Source organism: Arachis duranensis, chromosome 10 (genome assembly GCF_000817695.3).
Source record: "Arachis duranensis cultivar V14167 chromosome 10, aradu.V14167.gnm2.J7QH, whole genome shotgun sequence".
NCBI lineage: Eukaryota > Viridiplantae > Streptophyta > Magnoliopsida > Fabales > Fabaceae > Arachis > Arachis duranensis.
The window spans coordinates 104,494,163-104,516,255 of record NC_029781.3 but is presented as its reverse complement, the minus strand read 5'-3'; the positions used below and the strand labels follow the sequence as shown (position 1 = coordinate 104,516,255).

Below are 22,093 nucleotides of genomic sequence, written 5' to 3'. Positions count from 1 at the left end.
AATTGAAAAAAAAAATATTAAAAATTATATTAAAATTTAATTTAAATATTAAAATTATTATAATTTTACAGGGAATTCAATTTAAATATTAATTTAATTTAATTTAATTCGAACTCCTTTTTATAGGGAATTCACTTGTAATTCGAATCAACTCGATTCGAACTCCCCTAAGTCACGTACTCCATGTAATTCGATTTGATATAATTCGAACCTTGCATGCCTAATTCGAATCTAATTGATTCGAACTACGTAGGAAGAGTATTTGGTCATAATTCGAATTGAATCAATTCGAATTATGTGCAAAGCTAATTCGAATCCTATTGATTCGAATTATATAAAAATGTGTTTTGGTGGATTGATGTATCAAAATTTGTTTTGGCGGATTTAGGTAAAAATGAGCTCCCCTCGGCTCATTTGGATTTTTTATCCTAAATTTATTATAGTAATAATTTTTATTAAGATCATAGGTGTGATAATAAATTAATTATTATTAATTGTTAGGGTAAAAAACCTAAATGAGCCAAGGAGAGCTCAAAATTACCTAATTCAGCCAAATGAAAAATCAATACATGAATCAACCAGGACGAATTATTATATAATTCGAATCAATATGATTCGAATTATAATTACATGTAATTCGAATTGATATGATTCGAATTACTATGAAGGCAAGAATCCAATGAAGTTCGAAACAACTTGTTTCGATTTACATCAACGTAATTCGAATTTACTTAATTCGAATTACTAGGAGAAGTGGATCTTAGGGAGGTTCGAATCTAGTTGATTCGAATTAGGTGAAATTTGAGTTACATAGTAATTCGAATCAAGTTGATTCGAATTACAAGGAGTTCGGCTATAAAAGGAGTTCGAGCCAAGTTCATTCGAATCACTTTCTCATTCTCCAACCCCACCAAATCCCAGAGAAGAAGACCAACGTTCAGTACGAGTGCGAGCAGAGCGGCTGTTTCTGTCGATGGGGGACGATCCGGGAAGGCTTTATTGTTTGGATGGAGTAGCTCATATCGCCGGTGTGATCAACGACGAGGTTAGTGGTTTATGAAAGAGATTTATGATAACGGTATTTGTTAATGGTTTTTTATAATGGTTTATGTTACTGTTAGTGGTTTAGGATAGTGGTTTAGGAAAGTAGTGTAGGCTAGTGGTTTTTGTTGATGGTTTTTGTTAATGGTTTTTGTTAATGGTTTTGTTTTAGCGGTTTATTGGTAATGGTTTTTGTTAATGGTTTTTGTTAATGGTTTATTGTTAATGGTTTATGTTAATGGTTTTTGTTAATGGTTTTTGTTGATGGTTTTTTTTTAGCGGTTTATTGGTAATGGTTTTTGTTAATGGTTTTTGTTAATGATTTATGTTAATGGTTTTTGTTAATGGTTTTTGTTGATGGTTTTGTTTTAGCGGTTTATGGTTAATGGTTTTTGTTAATGGTTTTTGTTAATAGTTTGTGCATCTGTTCTAATTATGCGGTTTATGTACTGGCCAGCCTCGTCGTTGCATATCCAGCGTTAGGCGGCAACAGGGGATGCGTCTTGATGAGAGGTATGTTCCGTACTTGCAGATGGCGGGACTTTACCATCTTGCGAGACTGAACGACAGATGGTTCCGACTAGACGAGCCCCTAGTCAGCGCATTCGTCGAGAGGTGGCGGCCTGAGACGCACACCTTCCACATGCCGTTCGGAGAGTGCACTATCACGCTTCAGGACGTCGCATACCAGCTGGGGTTGCCAGTCGACGGAGATTATGTTAGTGGTTGCCTTACGGACTTCCACCTTTACATTGAGGGTGGGAGACCTGCTTGGCAGTGGTTCCATGAGTTGCTCGGTATTTTACCTCCGGAGAACCAGGTGCAGACCCGTCCATGTTGCGCCTATGATCCCCAGACAGCCAGTTCCGGATGACAGCGACGAGTCGATTGAGGATGAGGAGCCACTTATTCGTAGGGGCTACCGGACACGGGTGCCACGCCGTTGCGGCACTGGATCGCACCTGTTTAGATGATTCATGGATAGTGGTGTATGTCTTGTTGTCATATTTATATTGTGAACTTTGTTGGTTAGCCCTATATTCTTCTGTTTTCTTGTACGCAGATGGTCTGGTTACAACCCTGGGATTAGCAACAAGGGACCTCGGGTACAGATGGCTAGCATGAAGATCGACTTGTTACAGCCTCGGCAGGTAAGTAAGCAGAACTTATATGTATCTCAAGTCATTGTTTCAGTTTATATCACTTAACTGAAAGTACAAACGATTTGATTTTGATTTTTTCAGTTCATATGGATGCCCTATAGCGCAGTCGACGTCATCCAGGTTGTCCATCCTGAGGTGTTGGAGCCTCGGCATACGATGTTATGGCGATGCAGGACGTCCCTGATTTATTTTGCGGTTGTCGAGTGGCATCAGGTTGATAGAGTTTTACCTCAGTTTGGCGGCGTTCAGCCCATACCGTATCCCGCCCTGAACATCGACTTCCTGATGTCGAAGGACGGGAGAGGAGGTGACCGTTGGTTCCCGGCACAGTACCCTGACTGGCATCTTCACTGGCAGGAGCGTGCTGATCATATTCTACAGTTTGACATCGTGCCCGACCCCGGACCGTCACATGAGTTCTTGACATGGTGGTGTCAGCACGGAAAGAGATTTTTGTCGCCGGAGATGTTACTGGGGGATCCGAGAGGTGTTCCTATTCCAGATGAGGCGACGCAGAGGGGTGCAGGCCGACTTCCAGACATGGACCGGGTCGAGGATGTTCCTGACAGACGTCGTATTGATAGGAGAGCACGAGTTGGGGCACGTCGTAGCCAGCGTGAGTGGAACTGGGTAGATCAGGCTATGGATGCCGGAGACGACCCAATTAGGGGTGGGGGGAGAGTTGGTGGTCGTGGAGGCAGGAGGAGGGTTGGTGCTGCTAGACAGGGTGCCCATATGCCTGGGAGAGGTCATGTTGCGGGGGTTGATAGGGCCCATCAGGGCGGGCATGATGGTGGGTCCCCTGGATCTGGTATGGGAGATCCCACGAGTCACACTGATGCTGGGCTTAGTGGTGGAGGTCTTGGAGATTACTTCGTAGGTGTTCCCGGTGATGATCATACCCTTCAGGATAGTACTCCATGGGTGAGTCCTGGCTCGATGTTTGGAGACTTACTAGCTAGTGATGGCATTGTGCACGAGTTTGGTGGACCACATTTCCTTGAGGATATCCGGACCATCATGCAGGAGGATGAGGCTGCAGCCGGACGGGTTCATACGACAGGGACACAGGCACCGCTGGACGTTGATCTGAATGAGCCTGCCACGGTAGCTCCTGCGCATCCTTTTGCCATGGGTAGGACCCCAGCAAGGACCCCAGCATCGGCGCAGAGTATTGGATCACACTCAGTTGCCGGCCCGTCGTCATTCAGACCCGTCCATGTTGCGCCTATGACCCCGAGACAGCCAGTTCCGGATGACAGCGACGAGTCGATTGAGGATGAGGAGCCACTTATTCGTAGGGGCTACCGGACACGGGTGCCACGCCGTTGCGGCACTGGATCGCACCTGTTTAGATGATTCATGGATAGTGGTGTATGTCTTGTTGTCATATTTATATTGTGTACTTTGTTGGTTGGTTATCATTGTTATGGTATGTACTTTCTTATTATGTTATTTGATTTTATGTTATGTACTCTCATGTTTTGTTATGTCATTTACGTCGATGTATTCTACTTTTATGTTATGATTTATAGTTTCATGTTATGTTATTCGTTATCAGTCATACCATGATATAATGTTGTTTGTTCTAGTTATAAATGTCAATGATTTAAAAGACATTCAACAGAAATATTTGGTACAAATAACAAGTTTCATTACGCATACGAAACAAAGTAGTTCCAGACAAGTTGTAATACATTAAAAGTTAAAAACAAATAGAAGACAAGTGCTAATACATTAACAAACAAACACATACATAGCAAATCGCCTACTGATTTGCAGCAGTCCGGCTGGGGCCTGCGGCTTGTGGACAACTACGCTTGGTGTGACCTGGCTGCCTGCAGAGGCCACATCTCTTTGGCCGGTTCGGATCTGCTTCATCCATGTTGGTTCGAATTCTGGTGGATCTAGGACGACCCTCCCTCGCACGCCTCATACTCGGATCCGGTATAACGGTAGGCCCGGCATAAGGTGGCCAGAAACCCTCCGGAATGGGAGGGGCAAATCCCATCTGATAGACACCGAAAACGGAGCTAAGGCGATATACCTCGTGGACGTAAGGCTGCCATGTAAGCCGTGAATACGCACAGCATGCCAGTGCGTGCGGACAGGGAAAATGAAGTGCTTGGAAGTATCCACAATCACAAGTCTTAGACCCTAATGAGACCCTGTACGTACCAAGAGAGAATGAACCTGTCGGAGTCGTCTCAGCAACGGTGTACTCCGAGTTATCCCTGTCGTAAACAGTGACCGTGAAGTGCCTGGCTGTCCTCAGGTTGGCCTCGATACACTTTACTAGGTATTGACTGAATTGTTGTCCAGTACCCATCTGAGCCTCGGCCTCCCTCCCCTTACGGACAAATAGCTCAGCAAGCCTTCCGTATGTGGCCTTCACCAGGGAGCATACAGGGAGGTTTCTAACCCCCTTCAGGATTGAGTTGACACATTCCGAAATATTGGTCGTCATGTGCCCGAATCTCCGACCCTCATCATAGTGCTGTGTCCACAACGAATACTCGATTCGGTTCGCCCAGTCACACATTGCCGGATTCTCAGAGTGCAGAATGTCAAACCAGTAATCGAACTCCACCTCGGTCTTGGCATATGCGGCGTTAACAAGAAGCCTCCGGGCATCTTTTCCCTTGAACGTCAAGGCAAAATTCGCTGCAACGTGTCGAATGCAGAACGCCCGGTACGCAGCAGGCGGTAGCCATCCCCCATCCGGAGCCTCGAGGGCTGCCTTGATGCCGTTATGCCTATCTGAAATAACTAACAGACCCGGCTGAGGTGTCACGTGCTCACGGAGGTGGGAATGAAAGAAAGACCATGACTCAGCATTCTCACCCTCAACTAGTGCAAATGCCACGGGGAGGATGTTCGAGTTTCCGTCTTGTGCAATGGCGACTAGCAGTTTTCCCCCATACTTCCCATATAAATGGGTGCCATCAATACTCACCAAAGGCTTGCAATGACGGAATGCCTGGATACAAGGGGGGAAAGTCCAGAACAGCCTATGAAAATAAACCTGAGAATCGTCAACCTGTCCCCCAACTCGAACAGGGCAAGTCCTGAGGACGGCTACAGTGCCAGGCATCGTCAGCTGAACTCCTAAAACCCACCTAGGGAGCTCATTGTACGACTCGTCCCAGTCCCCATATATGACGGCAACGGCCTTCTGCTTCGCCATCCATACCCTCCTGTACGTAGGGCTGAACCCAAAGTGTGAGGCCGTGGCATTTTGAAGCACCTTGATGTTCACAGCTGCATCAGCCCTAACCATCGGCATAATGAAGGTGGATATGACATGGTAGTCCAGACTCCTATGGTCGCTGGAGATGGAGCTGGCAAGACATGTATGCGGTCCGTTGTATCGCTTCACTTCCCAGATACCCTTCCGCTGTCGGATACTCAACCGAATTAGCCATGTGCACCCATTCCCAAACTCAGAACACTTTCCCACATACCTGCGGTAGTCAGACTCAACGACCTTGTACTGGACCCCTCGGCGGATACTGTACGTCTTCACACTCAACAGCGCCTCATCTTTATCCTAAAATTGTTGGCCAACCTGGAACTCATTCATACCGGCAGACCCCTCGGTATCTCTAGCACCAAATCCTGAGGCCTGCAGAGCATTGTCGTCCTGCCGCATGGCATCCAGGTCCAACGACGAAAAATGGGGTGGATACTGCTGTGTCCCAGAACTAGATCCACCTGTAGCCCTTGTCGGAACAGTAGTTCCAACATCATCGCCGCTTTCATCAGCGATAATATCCGGCTCGACTTCATCATCATCTGGATCATCACACAATCCCTCGCCAACACCAGCCGGAGGAGGACACTGTACTTCAGTCAGTACCACATCAACCAACTTTGCCAACAGCTCTGGTGTCCTTACCTCGGGAAACTGCCTACGACAAAGAAACATAATCTGCAAGTCCTCGTCACTACCGATTGTGAAACAATCAAACTTCACGGTGTCATGGAGCACCGCTGTTGGAATGCGGTAGAAAAACTTCTTGACCCTTTTAACGCCTTCAAGACCCAGCTTCTCCAGCACAGAGCTAACAAGTGCATCGTAGGTGGTTGTCGGCGTCACGATAATACATAGGGGATCCTTATCAGTGAACTTCACGCCGGACCGAGTTTTTCTCTTAATCGACCCTCTGTAATGTACCAGAACTAGGAAACTCTCCTCACTAGCCATCTCCCCTCTTTCTTGAGAGCAACATGAGTTCACAGCATATATATACAGCCCTGGCTCGCACTATATATATATAATTCGAATCTATATGTTTCGAATTACGTAGTAACACAAGCTAACCTAGATATCACAACCTAACCTAGTAATTCGAATTAACTAGATTCGAATTAGCTAAGTGTAATTCGAAACAACTTGTTTCGAATTACTTAACAATGTGTCTTCCTAGTAATTCGAATTAACTAAATTCGAATTATGTTGAGGTAATTCGAAACAACTTGTTTCGAACTTCATTCATTTGTTGCCTTCCTAGTAATTCGAATCATATCAATTTGAATTACATGTAATTATAATTCGAATCATATTGATTCGAATTATATAATAATTCGTCCTGATTGATTCATGTATGGATTTTTGATTTGGCTTAATTAGGTAATTTTGAGCTCTCCTTGGCTCATTTGGGTTTTTTACCCTTAAAATAAGGTGGTCATCCATAATTTCTTGTCCTTTTTGTTTATGGAATACAACAATAATAACGAAATCCATTATGTATTTCTTCACATGAGTCTATGAGATATTGAGAAAGGGGACCACTAGCCTAAGTTTTGATTTCTCGTTATTTAAATAAGTTTTTACTCTTCTCATAAAATTTATATTTTTTAATATATCTTGTTATTCAATAAAATTTTTAAAATCATCTATTTTAGTATTCATTATTAATTTATTTTGCTAAGTAATGATGTGACAAATTAAATATTAACATAATATTTTTTGCCACGTTAACATTTTATTTTTTATCACGTTAGATTGAGTAAATAAAATTGCTATTAATCTTCCTTAAAATGACTTTAACTATTGATCACAATAAGAAAGGATTTCCAACTCCTTAATTCAAGGACAACTCATATATTCATCATCAAAACATTTTCATAGAGAGAAGGCTTTCAATTATGTATCTATTAGGGGTGTTCATGGATCGAATTCGATCTGCATATCCGTGGTATTTATCTAAATCCGATATGAAAATTGTGGATATGGATCCGATCCGCAAGACTTTCGGATCGGATTGGATCAGATCTACATACTGATAAGATCGGATTGCGAATTTTGTGTTAGTATTTGCATATCCGATCCGCATATCCGCATATCTATAAAAATAAAAAAATAAATAAGTAAATATTCTTTTTATGTTTTATTTAAACTAATAATTATCATATATATTGTATTGTTTTAATTTATTATTTAAAAAAAGTATGTTTAATATTATTTTAAGAGTAAATATATTTAAAGGAATAGAAAAAATAAATTTTATTGATATGTTTTTAATAAAAGTAAAATTTTAAAAATATTTTTATGTTTTGCAGATATATCCGATATTCGATCTGATCCGTAAATGTGTGGATCGGATCGGATCCAACATTAAAAATTCCAAATATTAAATCCGATCCGATCTGATACGGGGTCATCCTAGTATTTGTGTAACATGTTTTTTTTTATATAGAAATTGTCCCACTTTTTTTTTGGGACGGAAAACATTGTTAGACACCACCCTACAAGCTTAGAATTAACTTTTTCCAAATAAAAAATAAATCACAAAAAGATCACAAAAATTACATGCAATGGCTTTGCACACGAAAACCTGATCATGTAATTCACTAATTCACAACCCTTCTCATATGTTTTTGCACATTTTTTACTCTGTCGAAATCCCCAAAGGGCCTTAAAAAAATTCTATTTCATTTTTTAACTATCTTTTTGGGCCTTTTTGTTGTCATACTATTTACAATTGGAAAAGGCATCACAACACCCTGACCAAAAAAGAAAAAGGAAAGGCATCACAACATTATTGGTCTACCCTATACAACATACATCTTTTGTGACTACAAAAATGAACAAATTTAAGAAAATACATGTATAGTGCTTAAGCAAGCGACAAACCCTTAAACGGAGTTCAATTTCGCGACAGCAGTAAAAAACCTAAGAAAATACATATATCATGTGAATCACTCACTAATAAGATGAATGTTTTTGCATCAAAATTACACTCTTAATTACAATATATCTTCCACAAAAACTCTGAAAATAAAATCACGAAAGCGTTTGGAGTATAAGTTTGGATCAACTGCAGATATTGAAGTTGGATCATATTGAAATGATTTATATGCATGTTCAAGCTTTTTATTAATGTCATACTCTTGTAATATATCTATGATACCAAAGAAGATGACAATCTCATAAAACTCCCCGGTTGGTTCTCCCACCAACTCAAGGGAATCTGTGCTGCTTCTTCGCGTCGTCGTTTCGGCTCGTGCCGACATATTTATACCAAGATGAATCGGCCTAGAACAATAAACATAGTACAAATTAAATGTTTTTCAAGAAATTTAACTAAAGAGAAACATAAATTAGATGAGAGAACCAAAGTATGTTGTCATGCCAAACCAATATATGGTGTAAGCCTACTATCATTTGTTCAAATCTAAATGGAGGAAAAATAGTGAAGAAAATATCAAATATAAGTGTCAATTTTAGAGACAAATTTTAAAGTGGTCATTGAAATTGACGTCATGTATTAATTTGGTTATTGAAATCCTAATTGCATTATTATCATCTTAAAAATTGATTTTTTGACAACATATTGATTCTTGGCTTCTTTTCGATAGTGACTCTGCAAAAGAAGTGATGAGCTGGCATTCAAATACCACGCTAAATACTAGTGAAACGTTGTCGTTTGTATTTGGCACCCAATGAAAGATATCACGTCATTTAGATGCCCACATATATCAAAATGACGTTGCATCTATTTTCATTGTGCACCAAAAATAAACAACGTCATTTCACTAGTGTCCAACATGACATTCGTATGTTAGCTCATCATTTCATTTGCTGAGTTATGGTCGAAAAAAGGTCAAAGAACTACTGTTACCCAAAAATCAATTTTTAGGGATAATAATAATACATTTAAAATTTCAGAAACTAAATCGATCTAAAGCATAAATTTTAAGGGTTACTTTAGTGATTTAATCTACTCTCAAAAATAATAAATTAACAACTTCTTAAAAATTAAACTCTCATTTAATTTTGAATGAGTTTTTTTGATCCATTTGCTATAGTTCTTTAAATGGGTTAAGGAAATAATTATAAAGATCTTTATAAATTGAAGTTATATATATACACACCGGTTAGGATCTTCATTTAGATTATCAATGTGAAGAGAAGATAGGCGAAGGGCATCATTGTCAAAGTGAGGAGTTGGGGTGAGAGCTCTTGATGAAGGTGTGACACTGCCATCACTTGTTGTTTCTCTGAAGTGAAGACCAACCAGCATACTATAATCCATGATTCTCTCTTGTTCTAAGAACTCACAATCCTTATCCACTTGCCTGTATCAGTTTTTTATTTCAAATTTATTAGAAATATTAATATATTATCAACTCATTTATCAATATTTTGTACTTCAAATGTTAAGTCAATATATATAAGCCACATTTTAATAAAAAAAAATAAAAATAAGGCTTAAATGGTTGCATATAATGATGTAAAATATGTGAGTGTTTTCCTTTAGTATTTGCAAAATATATATTTTTTTATTTGACTTCTATTAGGGATAATAAACATCTTATGTCATAAAACTACTCATCCCAAAAGCTTAAACTGATTTTGAAGTTCACCAAAAATCAAACTCTTGACCTTTCAGATCAAACTCATCCCATGTCATGATACCACTCATCCCAGAGGCTTATGCTGATTGAAAAAGGTAACACTAATAGTTATATCTCTAATATTCTTTAAACCTCCATGTTCCCTTTTTATTTTTGTATTGTTACGAGTATTTCTCTGTTAAGACGACAGCAGTTTGTTCAAAACATAAATTATTATAAACAACAACAAGAAAAGGAAAAATTTTAATTATTTTGTTGGTTCCTATAATTTTAACAAATTTGTAATTAAATTTCTATATTTTTTTTAATTGGATCTCTACACTATTTATAATTTTATAATTAAGTTTTGTCTGGTGTAAAAAATATTAAAGTTATCTGAATATCTTCTCGTAAATTAAAAGTATTCATAATTAAAAACTTAATTAAATCTTTGACCGGATGTATTTTGATAAAAATATTCTATTAATTTAAACGTTTTTAACATAAAAAAATCTAATTACAAAATAAAAAATAATATAAGAACTCAATTAAAAAATAAAATAAAATAACTAACTAAAAATGTAGGAAAACTATAGAAAAATAAAATAATTAAACTAAAAAAAAGAAGATATAAAATTCACCTGCAAAATTCTTGGAAGTAAGATTTTTGTAGGCGAAATATAAAATTGAGGTCAAGATCCTTAAGAATTGTTGTTGGGTCAATTTCTTGCTCAGATTTATCAGTTGTACGGCCAAAGGTTGAACCTTTTAAGTCAAATCGGCGATGAATGGCATAATCAGAACAAAATAGGTTTCCCATTATGACAAATCGAACCTACAATTTGTAAAATTAAATTAATAATAAAAGCTAATACATCAAAGTGAAAGTTTCTACGCACCTTAGTGTTGTTACCTTCTTATGTCCTGTTCCAGTTAGTTTAACACAATGAAGCCCATAAAACTTTGTGATTAGAGTGTTCTCAAAACCCCTCACATGTTTATAATAAGCCGGTAGCATTCTAAGAAAAACCTACAATATCATGGAAAACAAAACTAATGTTTGGATTCAAAATTAATATATCAATTATGTTCTAATTAAAGAGTTATCAATTTGATTCCTAAAATTTAAATAATATTATTGTCATTTTTGAAATTAAACTCTAAGCAATATAGTTGTCTTTCGACTTCTTTTTGACAGCGACTCAGCAAATAGAGTGATGAATTAGCACTCTTTTGTTACGGTGGACAATAATAAAATGACATTGTTTGCTTTCAGCGTCCAATTAAAACAAAAACGATGTTATTTTAATAGTTGTGGCCATATATTTGATTGAGCGCCAAAAGCAAATGACGTCGTTTCACTATTTTTCAATGCGGTTAAATTGTATTAGCTCATCACTCTATTTACTAAGTGCCAGTTTGGGAAGTTTTAAAAGTAATTTTTTTGAACTTTTAACTTATAAAAAGTAATAGTATTAATGTCTAGTACAATTTTTAAAATTAAATTGCAACTTTTTAAGAAGTTATTTAGGAATTTATAGAGAAGTTAAAAAAAATGACATCTCTCATAATATTACTATTTTTATCACATTTCTATAAAATAAGCACTTTTAGAATTAAAAATCTAAATACAAAATAACTTATTTATAAGCTACTTTTAATATATCAATTTATTGTTTAACCTATTTTTCCAAAAAGAACTTAATTAAGTTGCTTTCCCCAACTGATCCTAAGTCACTGATAAAACATGATCGAAAAACCACTATATTACCTGAAAACTTAATCTAGATGACGTTAATAACTCAATTGAGACTTCAAAAACTAAATCAATACAGTCATGAATATCAAAAACTACTAATAAGTATTTAGTCATTGAAATTAAATAAACCGAAAATAAAAAATTTATAATAGAACTCACTTTTACTTCTGCTTTTTTCATTGTCTTTATCATATAGCGATCATCATTAGTTAAGTAAAAGAAACTTCCACTTTTTCCAGGAGATGAGAGCTCCCGAAGAGCATCATTTCCACATATTGATATCATGTAATCAGCAGGATCAACTTTGAACAATTTTCTCAAAGCCCTACAAATGTAACAAAATAGTTACTATAAAATTATATATTTATCTCTAAAATTTAAAGTATTAGATAAGATTGATATATACCTGAAAACTACAGGACAATAGTCTTTCCATCTAAATTCACAAGATGAATGAGGTGGTGTGTGCTTGGATCCTTTTGGTGGAAATTTAGTCCATACTTTTTCTTTGGGATCAAATGCAGAAGACTTCAAATCAAGTGATGCACTTGGAGCATGTTTTCCAACAGAATGCCTATGCTATGGCACAAGAAATTAATAACTTTGCCGTGAAAAAAATATAAAATATTAATTATGTTGTATGTACATAAAATATTTGTTGTTATATTATATCAACCACTTTTTTAAAATATACAGTAAAAGACAATAATATGTGTATATTAAAAAGGTTAAATTATACAGTTGTCCCTATATTTTGAGTGAAATTATAAATTAGTCTCTACACTTTAAAAGTTTGTAATTGGGCCCCTAAAGAGAATTAAAATTTACAATTTAGTCCTTACCGTTCAAAAAGTGTTGATTTAACAGAATATTCTCAGCATATGCTGAGAATATTCTGTTAAAATAGAGAATATGCTGAGAATATTCTGTTAAATCAAACACTTTCTGAATGGCGGGGACTAAATTACAAATTTTAATTTTCTTTAAGGACCTAATTACAAACTTTTAAAGTGTAGGGACTAATTTATAATTTCACTGAAAGTATAAGGACCAACTGTGTAATTTAACCTATTAAAAATTAACCATTAAACTAATTACTTATAAAGAATATATATTAGAGCATAAAATACTAAAATTTTGAAAATTGAATCGATTATTAAACTGACAGAATTAGAAATTCAAAAGTTTAGTTTTAAACGGGATTGAAGCGAGTATAATAAAATAATATATTTATGTATAATATACATATTTTTTTAAAAAAAAAAGTGAATTTTTATATTTTATTGTTTTAAACTAGTTAACTATTGAAAAAATATAGATTTAATCATTTTTTTATTTTGTGGCCGTTTTTTGTTACCAATGGATTTTGCTTGAACCAAACTGAATTTTTAATCAGTTTTTAATTGACCGACTGATCCGGCTGATTCAATTTGATTCTTAGAATCATGCAAAATACATACCGAAAGTGTATACATAAATACATAAAGACTAATTTTTACTGATTTGAAAGACAATTTATAATATTCACCAGAAGCAAGTATGAGATGAAAATTTAAATGAAGATATTAACAAGTATATATGATTATTATTAATACCTGATACCTAACTGAAGGTTCAACATGAGTTCATAGTTTTTGTGACCTTTGGATATGGTTTCACCTTGTCTTGTAGTTGCATTAATTCTCAACAAAGGTGATGTTGATTTACGCCAACTTGGAACAGAAGAGTGATCACTTAAAGCATCAAATCCAAACTCTGATTTTCTACCACCATCATCACATTCTTCAAAGCTACAATTATCAAACCTTGCATCCATTGACATCCACCTTGGCCTCAAACCCTTATTATTATTACATTTATATTCTTCTTCAAACCCACCCAAATTCAATGCTTTTTGTGAAGGGTAAATTGAAACCTCTTCACACACACGAATCTCACACTTGCTACTTGATAATGCTTCATATAACATTTCACGTGGGTCCAATTCAATCTTTGGTCCATCATCATTTGGATGATAAGTCCCACTTTGTTCCTTAGGATCCTTGCCCCATATTCCGACGTAGATTCCGCCGTCGCCGGCGAATCTATACGTACCGTTCCCTTTAGGGAAACCATCTTCCCAATACCCTTCATAACTATCACCGTTGTTGAATGTCATTGTTCCTTCTTTACTAAACAATCCATTCTTCCATTGCCCATCATAAAAGTTCCCATTTTTCCAATGGTACTTTCCATAACCATGTTTCAGTCCCTTCTTCCATTCACCGTCGTAAGAATCCCCGTTGGAATAGCTCTCGCTTCCATTCCCATGCCGGAAATCCATCACCCAAGAACCCTTATAGGTATCTCCATTTGAAGCTACATAAGTACCTGAAATTAACGAGATGAAAGATAAATAGGAGAGACGAATTACAAAGAAAAAATTATTCTATTCATATTTATATCAGAGTAAACGACCAAAAATACACCCGAATAATTTTATTACTAGTAAAAATGTCCTCAAATTTTGTTATCGACAAAAATGTATATCTGCAAACTGAGATGTTCTACGTTAATAGAAAAGAGTGATGTGATTCTATGTGGCAAGCGAAATTTTGACGGTAACTAGTGAATCACATCACGTTTTTTCTTTAGATATTGTTGACATGTTTTTTAAATTATTTGAATTTATTTTTGTCAATAAATGAAATTCGAAAATATTTTTGTCAGCATCAACATAATTTTAGTCCATTTTTAGCGATTTATCCTTTATATTATATGACACTAACTAATGAAACTATTCTAATTGAGCCTCGAACACACTTTTATTCATTACAGTACCTTCTCCATCCATGAAACTGCACTTGAAATCGCCTTCGTATTTGGCGCCGTTAGGCCAACTAAACCTCCCTTGTCCCATGATGTTACCTTTGCACCATTCACCAACATACATGCACCCATCTGTCCATAAGTATTTGCCATAGCCATGGGGGAGCTGGTCGAGCCGATCGCCGGTATACATGTCACCATTGGGGAGGATCATGTCAACATGGCAAACCTCTGATGATGTAGAACTAATATGATCACTATCATCGTCGTTATCGTTGTTGTCGTCGTTACGCTGGTGGTGGTCCTCATCGTCTGCATGGGCCACGCTTTTCGGCCCAAAAATGATGTTCCCTCTCTTCTTTTTTGAAGTAGTTTTTCGAACAGTTGCTTCCCATGTCTTTACAATATCATTAAACTCTTTGCTCATTCGCTTAAAGGTATCCACTTTGAATGAACACATTTTTCTACTATTCACCATTACTTTTTTTTTTAGCGACGGATTCAAAAAATTTTACTAACAAGACTACAGATAAAATATATGTGTATAAAAAACAAATTACATAATTTTTTTTGCTACAAACCCATAAAGAAGGAAAACTTACAGAAAATGAAATGAGTGTTTCTTGATTACCCTTCTTTTTTGTCCCTATGTGGTTTTGTAGAAGGGATTCTTGTGTTTAGATTTTCTAAGAAACGATGGTGTAACAAAAGGCTAATTAGTTGGAAAGAATAATCACTGTCTTCTTTTCTCATTGTTTTTGTGCAAGATTCTTTTTTATTGTTATTTATTATTTTGTACTTCCTTTTCTTTTGTTTTTTTTTCTTTCTTTTCTTTCTTCTTTGTTTGTTTTTGTCTCTTCAGTTAGGATTGGATCATAGGAATTCAATGCACGGTTCTGTGGTTCCGATTTCTGCTCCTAAATGTAATAGAAGATCAAACAGCTGGAAGAAAGAGGGAAAAAATGGTTCCATATTTGGCATATGAGATATTGGGATAGTTATGGTCTAATTTTGGTGTTTTTTAATCCAATTTTTTGTTTTCTTACTTCCATTAGTTTTTATTGTTAACTGCGATTTTGGCCTGGCTTGATTGAAGTAGGTTAAAATAATATAAAATAAAAATAACATTAATTAACTTGAATTAGTTAAGTAGTTAATTCTTTTGTTAAAGTAAGTGTTAAAAATTTGAATTTTATTTTTATATATATAGTAACTTAAATTCTTATTAAACAAAATTAAAATATGTAAAGATTTAGCTTTTAACTACCAAATTATAGAATTATGTGAGAAAAAAACATTATAATAAAAATTATACTTTTAATTATTAAAAACAAAAGAATAATTAAAAAAGAGTCTTATTACATATTTAAATATTTTTATCAATTAAGTTTAAACAAATTGGGTCAAACTCAACAAAAATCGCTCACATACAGGTATACGCATGAAACCACACACTTTTTTCTTCTTTCCGTGAAAAAATAGCATCAAAATTTTTTAATTATGACACAAATATTTCTTAATTTTGACACCAAAATTTTTTAAAATTATGGACTTAATGCTATAGTTTATTTTTTTTGCTTTTTTTTCTTCGTGCATAATTTCTGTGTTTTTTATTTATAAGGTTTTGTATTTTTCTTCAAAAAATTTGTGTGTTTATTGTAAAGAGAATAAACCAAAACATGAAACAAAAAATTACATAATTTTTTCTTTGTTTGATTTTTTTTATTTTTTTGTTTGTATTCTTCTTAGACGATAAAACAATAAGAATCATATGAGTGAGAAATAAAAATAACTATGAAAATAAGAAGGAGGAGGAGGAGGGGTTGTTTAAGAAAAACATATAAAACAAAAGATAACACAAAAACTTTTTAACCACGACATACAAATTTTTTATCTTCAATATCAAAATTTCGTAACCGTGACACATAAAACATAATGTTACAATTTACTTTTATTTTTTCTTATTCTTTTTCTTTCTTCATGCAAAATTTATGTGTTTTTATTTATAAAGTTATGCGTTTTTTTTTATTTTTGTATTTATTGTTAAAAAAGAATAAATCAAAAAAAATAAAAAACTGTATAATTTTTTTTCCTTTATTTGACTTTTTTTATTCTTCTTAAAGGGTAAAATAATAAAAATTATGAGAGCATGAAACAAGAACAACTATAACAACAAGAAGGAGGAGTTTGGGAGAAATATAAAATAAAAAAATAGCACCGAAATTTTTTATTCGTGATATATGATTTTTTTTAATTTTAACATCAAAATTTTTTAAACGTGACACATAAAAATAGAGTATTGCAAATTTTTTATTAATTTTTGGAAGAATATTACGATGACGACAACAATGACTTCGAAGAAGAATTACGTAGAAGAGGATGACATAAAACTGAATGCTGCAACTTTTTCTTAAAAAAATATTAGATGGTTATCAAAATTTATTATTTTTTATCAGCAGTTAGCCACCAATATTTAAATTAATGGGGTAAAAGTACGTTTTTGGATTACTAGAGTAAAGGAATTAGATTGATGATTAAAATTAATTTTCAAAAATAATAAATTTTATTATTTTCTACTATTTCTCTTTTTCATATTTTTTAGAAGAAGAAGAAGAACATGATGATAAGAAGAAGAAGATGAGATGATGATGATGATGAATTGATGATGATGGTGATAATAATGAAGGAGGAGAAGGAAGAGTAAGAAAAGGTGGAGGAAAAGGAGATGATAATGATGATCATGATGATGATAATAATAATAAAACAGGAGGAGAAAGAAGAATAACGTATGAAAAAAATGCGTATATAAATTTGACTTAGTTGAATTTAATTAAAATAATTAATTATTTAATATTTTTATAATTAAAAATGAACCACGATGTGTAATAATTAATGTTATGAAAATTGAACCGAACCAGCAGATTTGACTGGATTAATTGGGAACAGTCTTTTGGCCAATTCAGTTGATGTAAAAAGTTGTGTGGCAAAAGACCAATAAAAAATCGGTCAAAGTGTCAAATCCAGAGTTAACCAATGAATCGGTCGATTTTTTAACTGTTTCCAAAGGTTAAATTAAGAGTGAATACCTCATTCGACCCCTGACAATTATCTCGAAAGGACAACGAAACTCTCAAGAAAAAAAATACCCAACCCGACCCCTGATATTTTTTGAGGACTGATTAGCCCTTGTGCCAAAAAAATAACATTGAATTTTTTTGGCACAGGGGCTAATCAGTCCCATTAAAGTAAATTTCAGGGGCCGAGTTGGTATTTTTTTTTTCAAGAGCCTCGTTGTCTTTTGAGTTAATTGTCAGGTGCTATTTTAAGTTTTTCTCTTAAATTTAATAAAAAAAACAAACCCCCATATAAAACCTACCCAGCTACCCCTCTATCTTAGAAGAAAACCCTAACTAAATACCCCTCTCTCTCTCCCTCTGAGTTCCAGCGCCGCCGCCACCAACAACACCGTCACCTTCTCAGCTTCTATGTCCTTGTAGTGTCGTCAAGTCCGCTTCTGTCCTCGTTGTCGTTGGCCGACCCTCTTCTCCTCCTGAATCCCTTCTCCTCGCGTTGCCAGGTCTGTTCGAAGCTGTTGTTGGAGTTGCCGTCTCTATCCTCATCGTGTCGTCAAGCCACTTATGTCCTTGTCGTTATCGGCCTCCTTGAACTCGTCTCGGTCCTCGTCGTCTATGCCCCTTTGTCTTTGAACCCTTTCTCTGTCGAGCGCACGGCGAAGTGCGAACATTCCTCTATGTCGTCGTGGACTCTTCGCTATCTCACTCTGCCGCCATAAAAAATTACAGTGTTTGATTATGTTACTTTTTCTCTTTCTTGAGTTTTTCGATAGTTCAATATATTTTTTTATTTTGTTAATGATAATGATTATGATTTGTTGTTTTTTATATTCTACCGGATTCTGATTGTTGGATAGATTAAATTCTGGTTGTTGTAATTGTAAAAAAAAAAATCATTTTGATTAACTATTTAATTCTGTTGATTAACAAAAAAAATTTGGTTGTTGCTGTTTTGTTTTTTTTTTTTATTACTTTCAGAATATTTTTGTTAATGGTTGATGAATGATGATACTTTGTTAAATTGTTTAGAATAGTTTTTTTTTATTTTAAAAAAATTAAATTATACATTGATGCCAATAATTCCAGCAATTTTTTTTAGATATTCTACTTTATAAAAATTTCTTATTGAGATAATCCACTTCATAAAAATTTCTAAAAAATTTGAAGGTATATTTTTTTTATGGCTAAAGTTTTATTTTGTTAGATGTAATTTATACTATTTGTGTATATGTGATTTATGTGTTTATTTAGTTAGAAATTTATTAAATTTAAATATTAAAAATTATATATTAATTTTTTATAATTTTATTTTATATTTAACTAAATTGGCTAAACTTCGATTGAACCATAATTAGACTATTAAATTGTTGAACCGATCATTCTACAAGTTTATTAACTGATTTGGTTCTCGCAACCTTGATAGTAATATTCATACAAAAAAAATTCTTACAAAAGAGTTAATTATAAATAACAATTAGGTTCAACAACTTACTTAAAAAAACAATTTTTAAAATTAGTATAAGAAAAGTATGAGATGGAAGAATCTCTTTTTCCACAATGCAACTTTTCTTTTGCGTTTTTGACTCGAATTAGCAGGGGAAATAATTAACATAACTTCTGGTTTTCCTTAATACATTTCAAAGAAGGAAAAATTACTACTAAAGGCTTAATAAAAATATGACTTTAAAATAAATAATTTTAATAAAAAATTATTAAAATATATTATTTTTTATTTTATTTAATATATTCAACGCTCTCACATGTGTATGCATTTTAATTGGTTGGTTTTTCATGGGCTACTAATTAATGACCAGTCTTTTGACCAGAGGGTTGAATCTTATAACAATGGTCGTAGAGCTTGGTTACAAATTCGAATTTAACACTAACTTTTCATAATTATTGAAACAGAAATTTAGCAACATCTTAAAAGTGGTAGCACAATGAAGGAAGAAGGAAAGTACATTAAGCACTCCAAATTTTGTTGAATTCAGGACTTATTGCCTTGAAGTCTCAAAGTCAAATCCTGCAAAGAGAGTAGCACATCTTTAAGCCTCTCCCTTGCACTAGAGTCAATCAAGTCTCCGTCGTCGTTAAACTTTACCGGCGGCTGGAAAGCGTTCAAGTAGAACTCCGGCTTGTTGATGAAATGCAGATCGAGGAAGACTCCGATTTGCCGGAGATGGTATTGCGCTCTTCCACCTCCGCCACCTGCCGTTACCACTGCGGCTGCTTTTCCAGCCCACACGTTTGGTGGTCTTGAACCCCAGTCAAGTGCATTCTTCAAGAGAGCTATTAATCAGGAAACATAATTAAAAAAAAAAATTAACCTAAATCTGTCCTGTATATTTTAACAATTACGTTAGGTGTATAACAAAAATTTAGTAGTGGATCAATACTTATAATGCAACAAACAAATTTAATTCTTCTTCTATTACAAATTTAATTATTCGGGAGCCAATGAAATATTTATACAATGTGTATAATGGACTATTTATTTAGTCAAATATGAGTTAAAAATGAATATCCAGAGTAAAATACTACTAATTTCTCAAACACAATACACACATTATATTCAGAATAATCATCCGGTACCAGAAATAATAAACATCTGATATTTTACTTAATTGAATATCCCTAAACTCCTATTGTACACATTATACAAATACTCCATTAATTATCTATACTTCCTCAAATATAAATAAAAAATGATATGAGATAACAAATATGTTTTTTTATCTTACATTTCAATTAACACTAACTAACTATAACTTTTTAACTAAGAATATTGATATCTTGACATTCTATTATACATAAATACTTTTTTTTAATTGTTTTTTAGTGCATATAAAATACTTTTATATTTTAAAAGAAATTCTCTTAAGATTAATTCTATAAAAAAGAGATATTCGTACGCAAAAAAAATAAAAAGAAATATTTAACTTGATTTTATAAATTAACAAAAATAAGATTATACATTTCGCATAATAGTATCCAACTCCCCATAAAAAAATCACTTTGTTCTTTTCTTCATAGCATGAGACATTTGGTGTAACAGTATCCAACAACCCATCAGAGAATCACGTAATTTTCGGAAGCAAATGATTCATGATGAAATTACCCTCGTGACCATAGCATGCAGCTTCAAGCCTTCAACTAATGTTATTTAGAAAGGTACGGAGAGCCAATCGAATATTTATAGAATGTGTACAATAGAAGTTTATGAAATATTAGAGATATAATTATTAGTGTTATCTTTTTTCAGAGGTTCTGGATGAGTGGTACCATGACATAGCATTAGAGTTTTAGATCCGAAAAGAATCAACTTAAATTTTTGGGATGAGTGATTTTATAACATGAGATATTTATTATTTTTAGTATCCGAATGATTATTCTGAATATTATGAGTGATATTTATTTTATAACTCATATAACCTATTGTACACATTGTATAAATTTCCTCATGCTATTTTGAAGTTAATAAAAGAGGACAGAAAAAATTTTTTTAGACCAATAAACTATAATTCAAATGATATAATCTTTTTATAATCATTTAAATATTCTGAATTTTAGTCTCTCTTTTAATTTAAAAATATATATATATAAATAAATTTTTTTATGTAAAATTAATAGATATAAATCTTTAGATAATAATTTAATTAAATTTATCTATTATTTAATAATTTTCCACTACAACTATTTATGATAAGACGGCACAAGTTGAAGCATCTTCCAATTTAGAATAGAAAAATGATAAGTCAAATTCATCTGTGTCCACAAATTGAATCTGTCTGAAAAGAAAGGGGAAACTTACGAGTGACAGAATAGTTATAATCAGGAGAAGCAAAGAAACAGCAATCAGCTTCTAGAATCTTCTGACGGAACTCTTCCACTTCCGGCGGAAACCTTCCGTTCTGTTCAAGATCGGTGTTGAGCATTGGCAGCGACGAAGTGTCTATGAATTCCACGTGGAGCCCTGTGATTTGCTCCTGGCTTAGCTCGATGGCTGCATCGACAAATTCAAAAATCAAAATCTCACGAAAACTGTTAAAATCTCGCGATTACATGAACTTACCGGCACGAAGGAGGCCTCTGTTGAAAGAAGCTTTGCGCAAAGAGCCGCATAGAGCTGCAACTTTAATCATTGCTTTCTCTTCAGACATGGCGCTTCTACCACCAATTATCGAATGCATCAGATCTTATTTCTCACTCTCTGTATATATAATAATTCAATTTGACCAGTTTTTTTATTTTATTTTATATTTTTTGAAAAAAGCATAGGCCGGTTTGTTCTTTGCTTTTTCGCTTTCCGTTACGTGTGACAGTTTTACTTCGTTATATTATTATGGCTGCTAACTCTAAATAATTTTTTATGTACCGAATCTTAGGTTATATTCATAGTAATTTAA

General features: G+C 34.1%; 3 protein-coding genes across 3 annotated transcripts; all 3 read right to left on the bottom strand.

Moving 5' to 3' along the window:
- Positions 1-3,972: 3,972 nt before the first annotated feature.
- Positions 3,973-6,411, bottom strand: LOC107471644 (uncharacterized). Its single transcript, XM_016091134.1, has 2 exons — positions 5,773-6,411; positions 3,973-5,724 (listed from the first exon to the last, which is right to left on the bottom strand). The coding sequence occupies exons 1-2, from the start codon at positions 6,409-6,411 to the stop codon at positions 3,973-3,975; spliced, it is 2,391 nt and encodes a 796-aa protein (XP_015946620.1).
- Positions 6,412-8,456: 2,045 nt separating this feature from the next.
- Positions 8,457-15,040, bottom strand: LOC107471643 (phosphatidylinositol 4-phosphate 5-kinase 6). The gene is made up of 8 exons (XM_016091133.3): positions 14,626-15,040; positions 13,401-14,175; positions 12,212-12,379; positions 11,965-12,130; positions 10,960-11,076; positions 10,688-10,881; positions 9,585-9,788; positions 8,457-8,745 (listed from the first exon to the last, which is right to left on the bottom strand). Exons 1-8 carry the CDS (start codon positions 15,038-15,040, stop codon positions 8,457-8,459), a joined length of 2,328 nt encoding a protein of 775 aa, XP_015946619.3.
- A 4,522-nt stretch (positions 15,041-19,562) lies between these two features.
- LOC107471909 (NADPH:quinone oxidoreductase) lies at positions 19,563-21,916 on the bottom strand. The gene is made up of 3 exons (XM_016091442.3): positions 21,760-21,916; positions 21,499-21,690; positions 19,563-19,976 (listed from the first exon to the last, which is right to left on the bottom strand). Exons 1-3 carry the CDS (start codon positions 21,875-21,877, stop codon positions 19,675-19,677), a joined length of 612 nt encoding a protein of 203 aa, XP_015946928.1. The 5' UTR covers positions 21,878-21,916; the 3' UTR covers positions 19,563-19,674.
- Between the last annotated feature and the right edge of the window lie 177 nt (positions 21,917-22,093).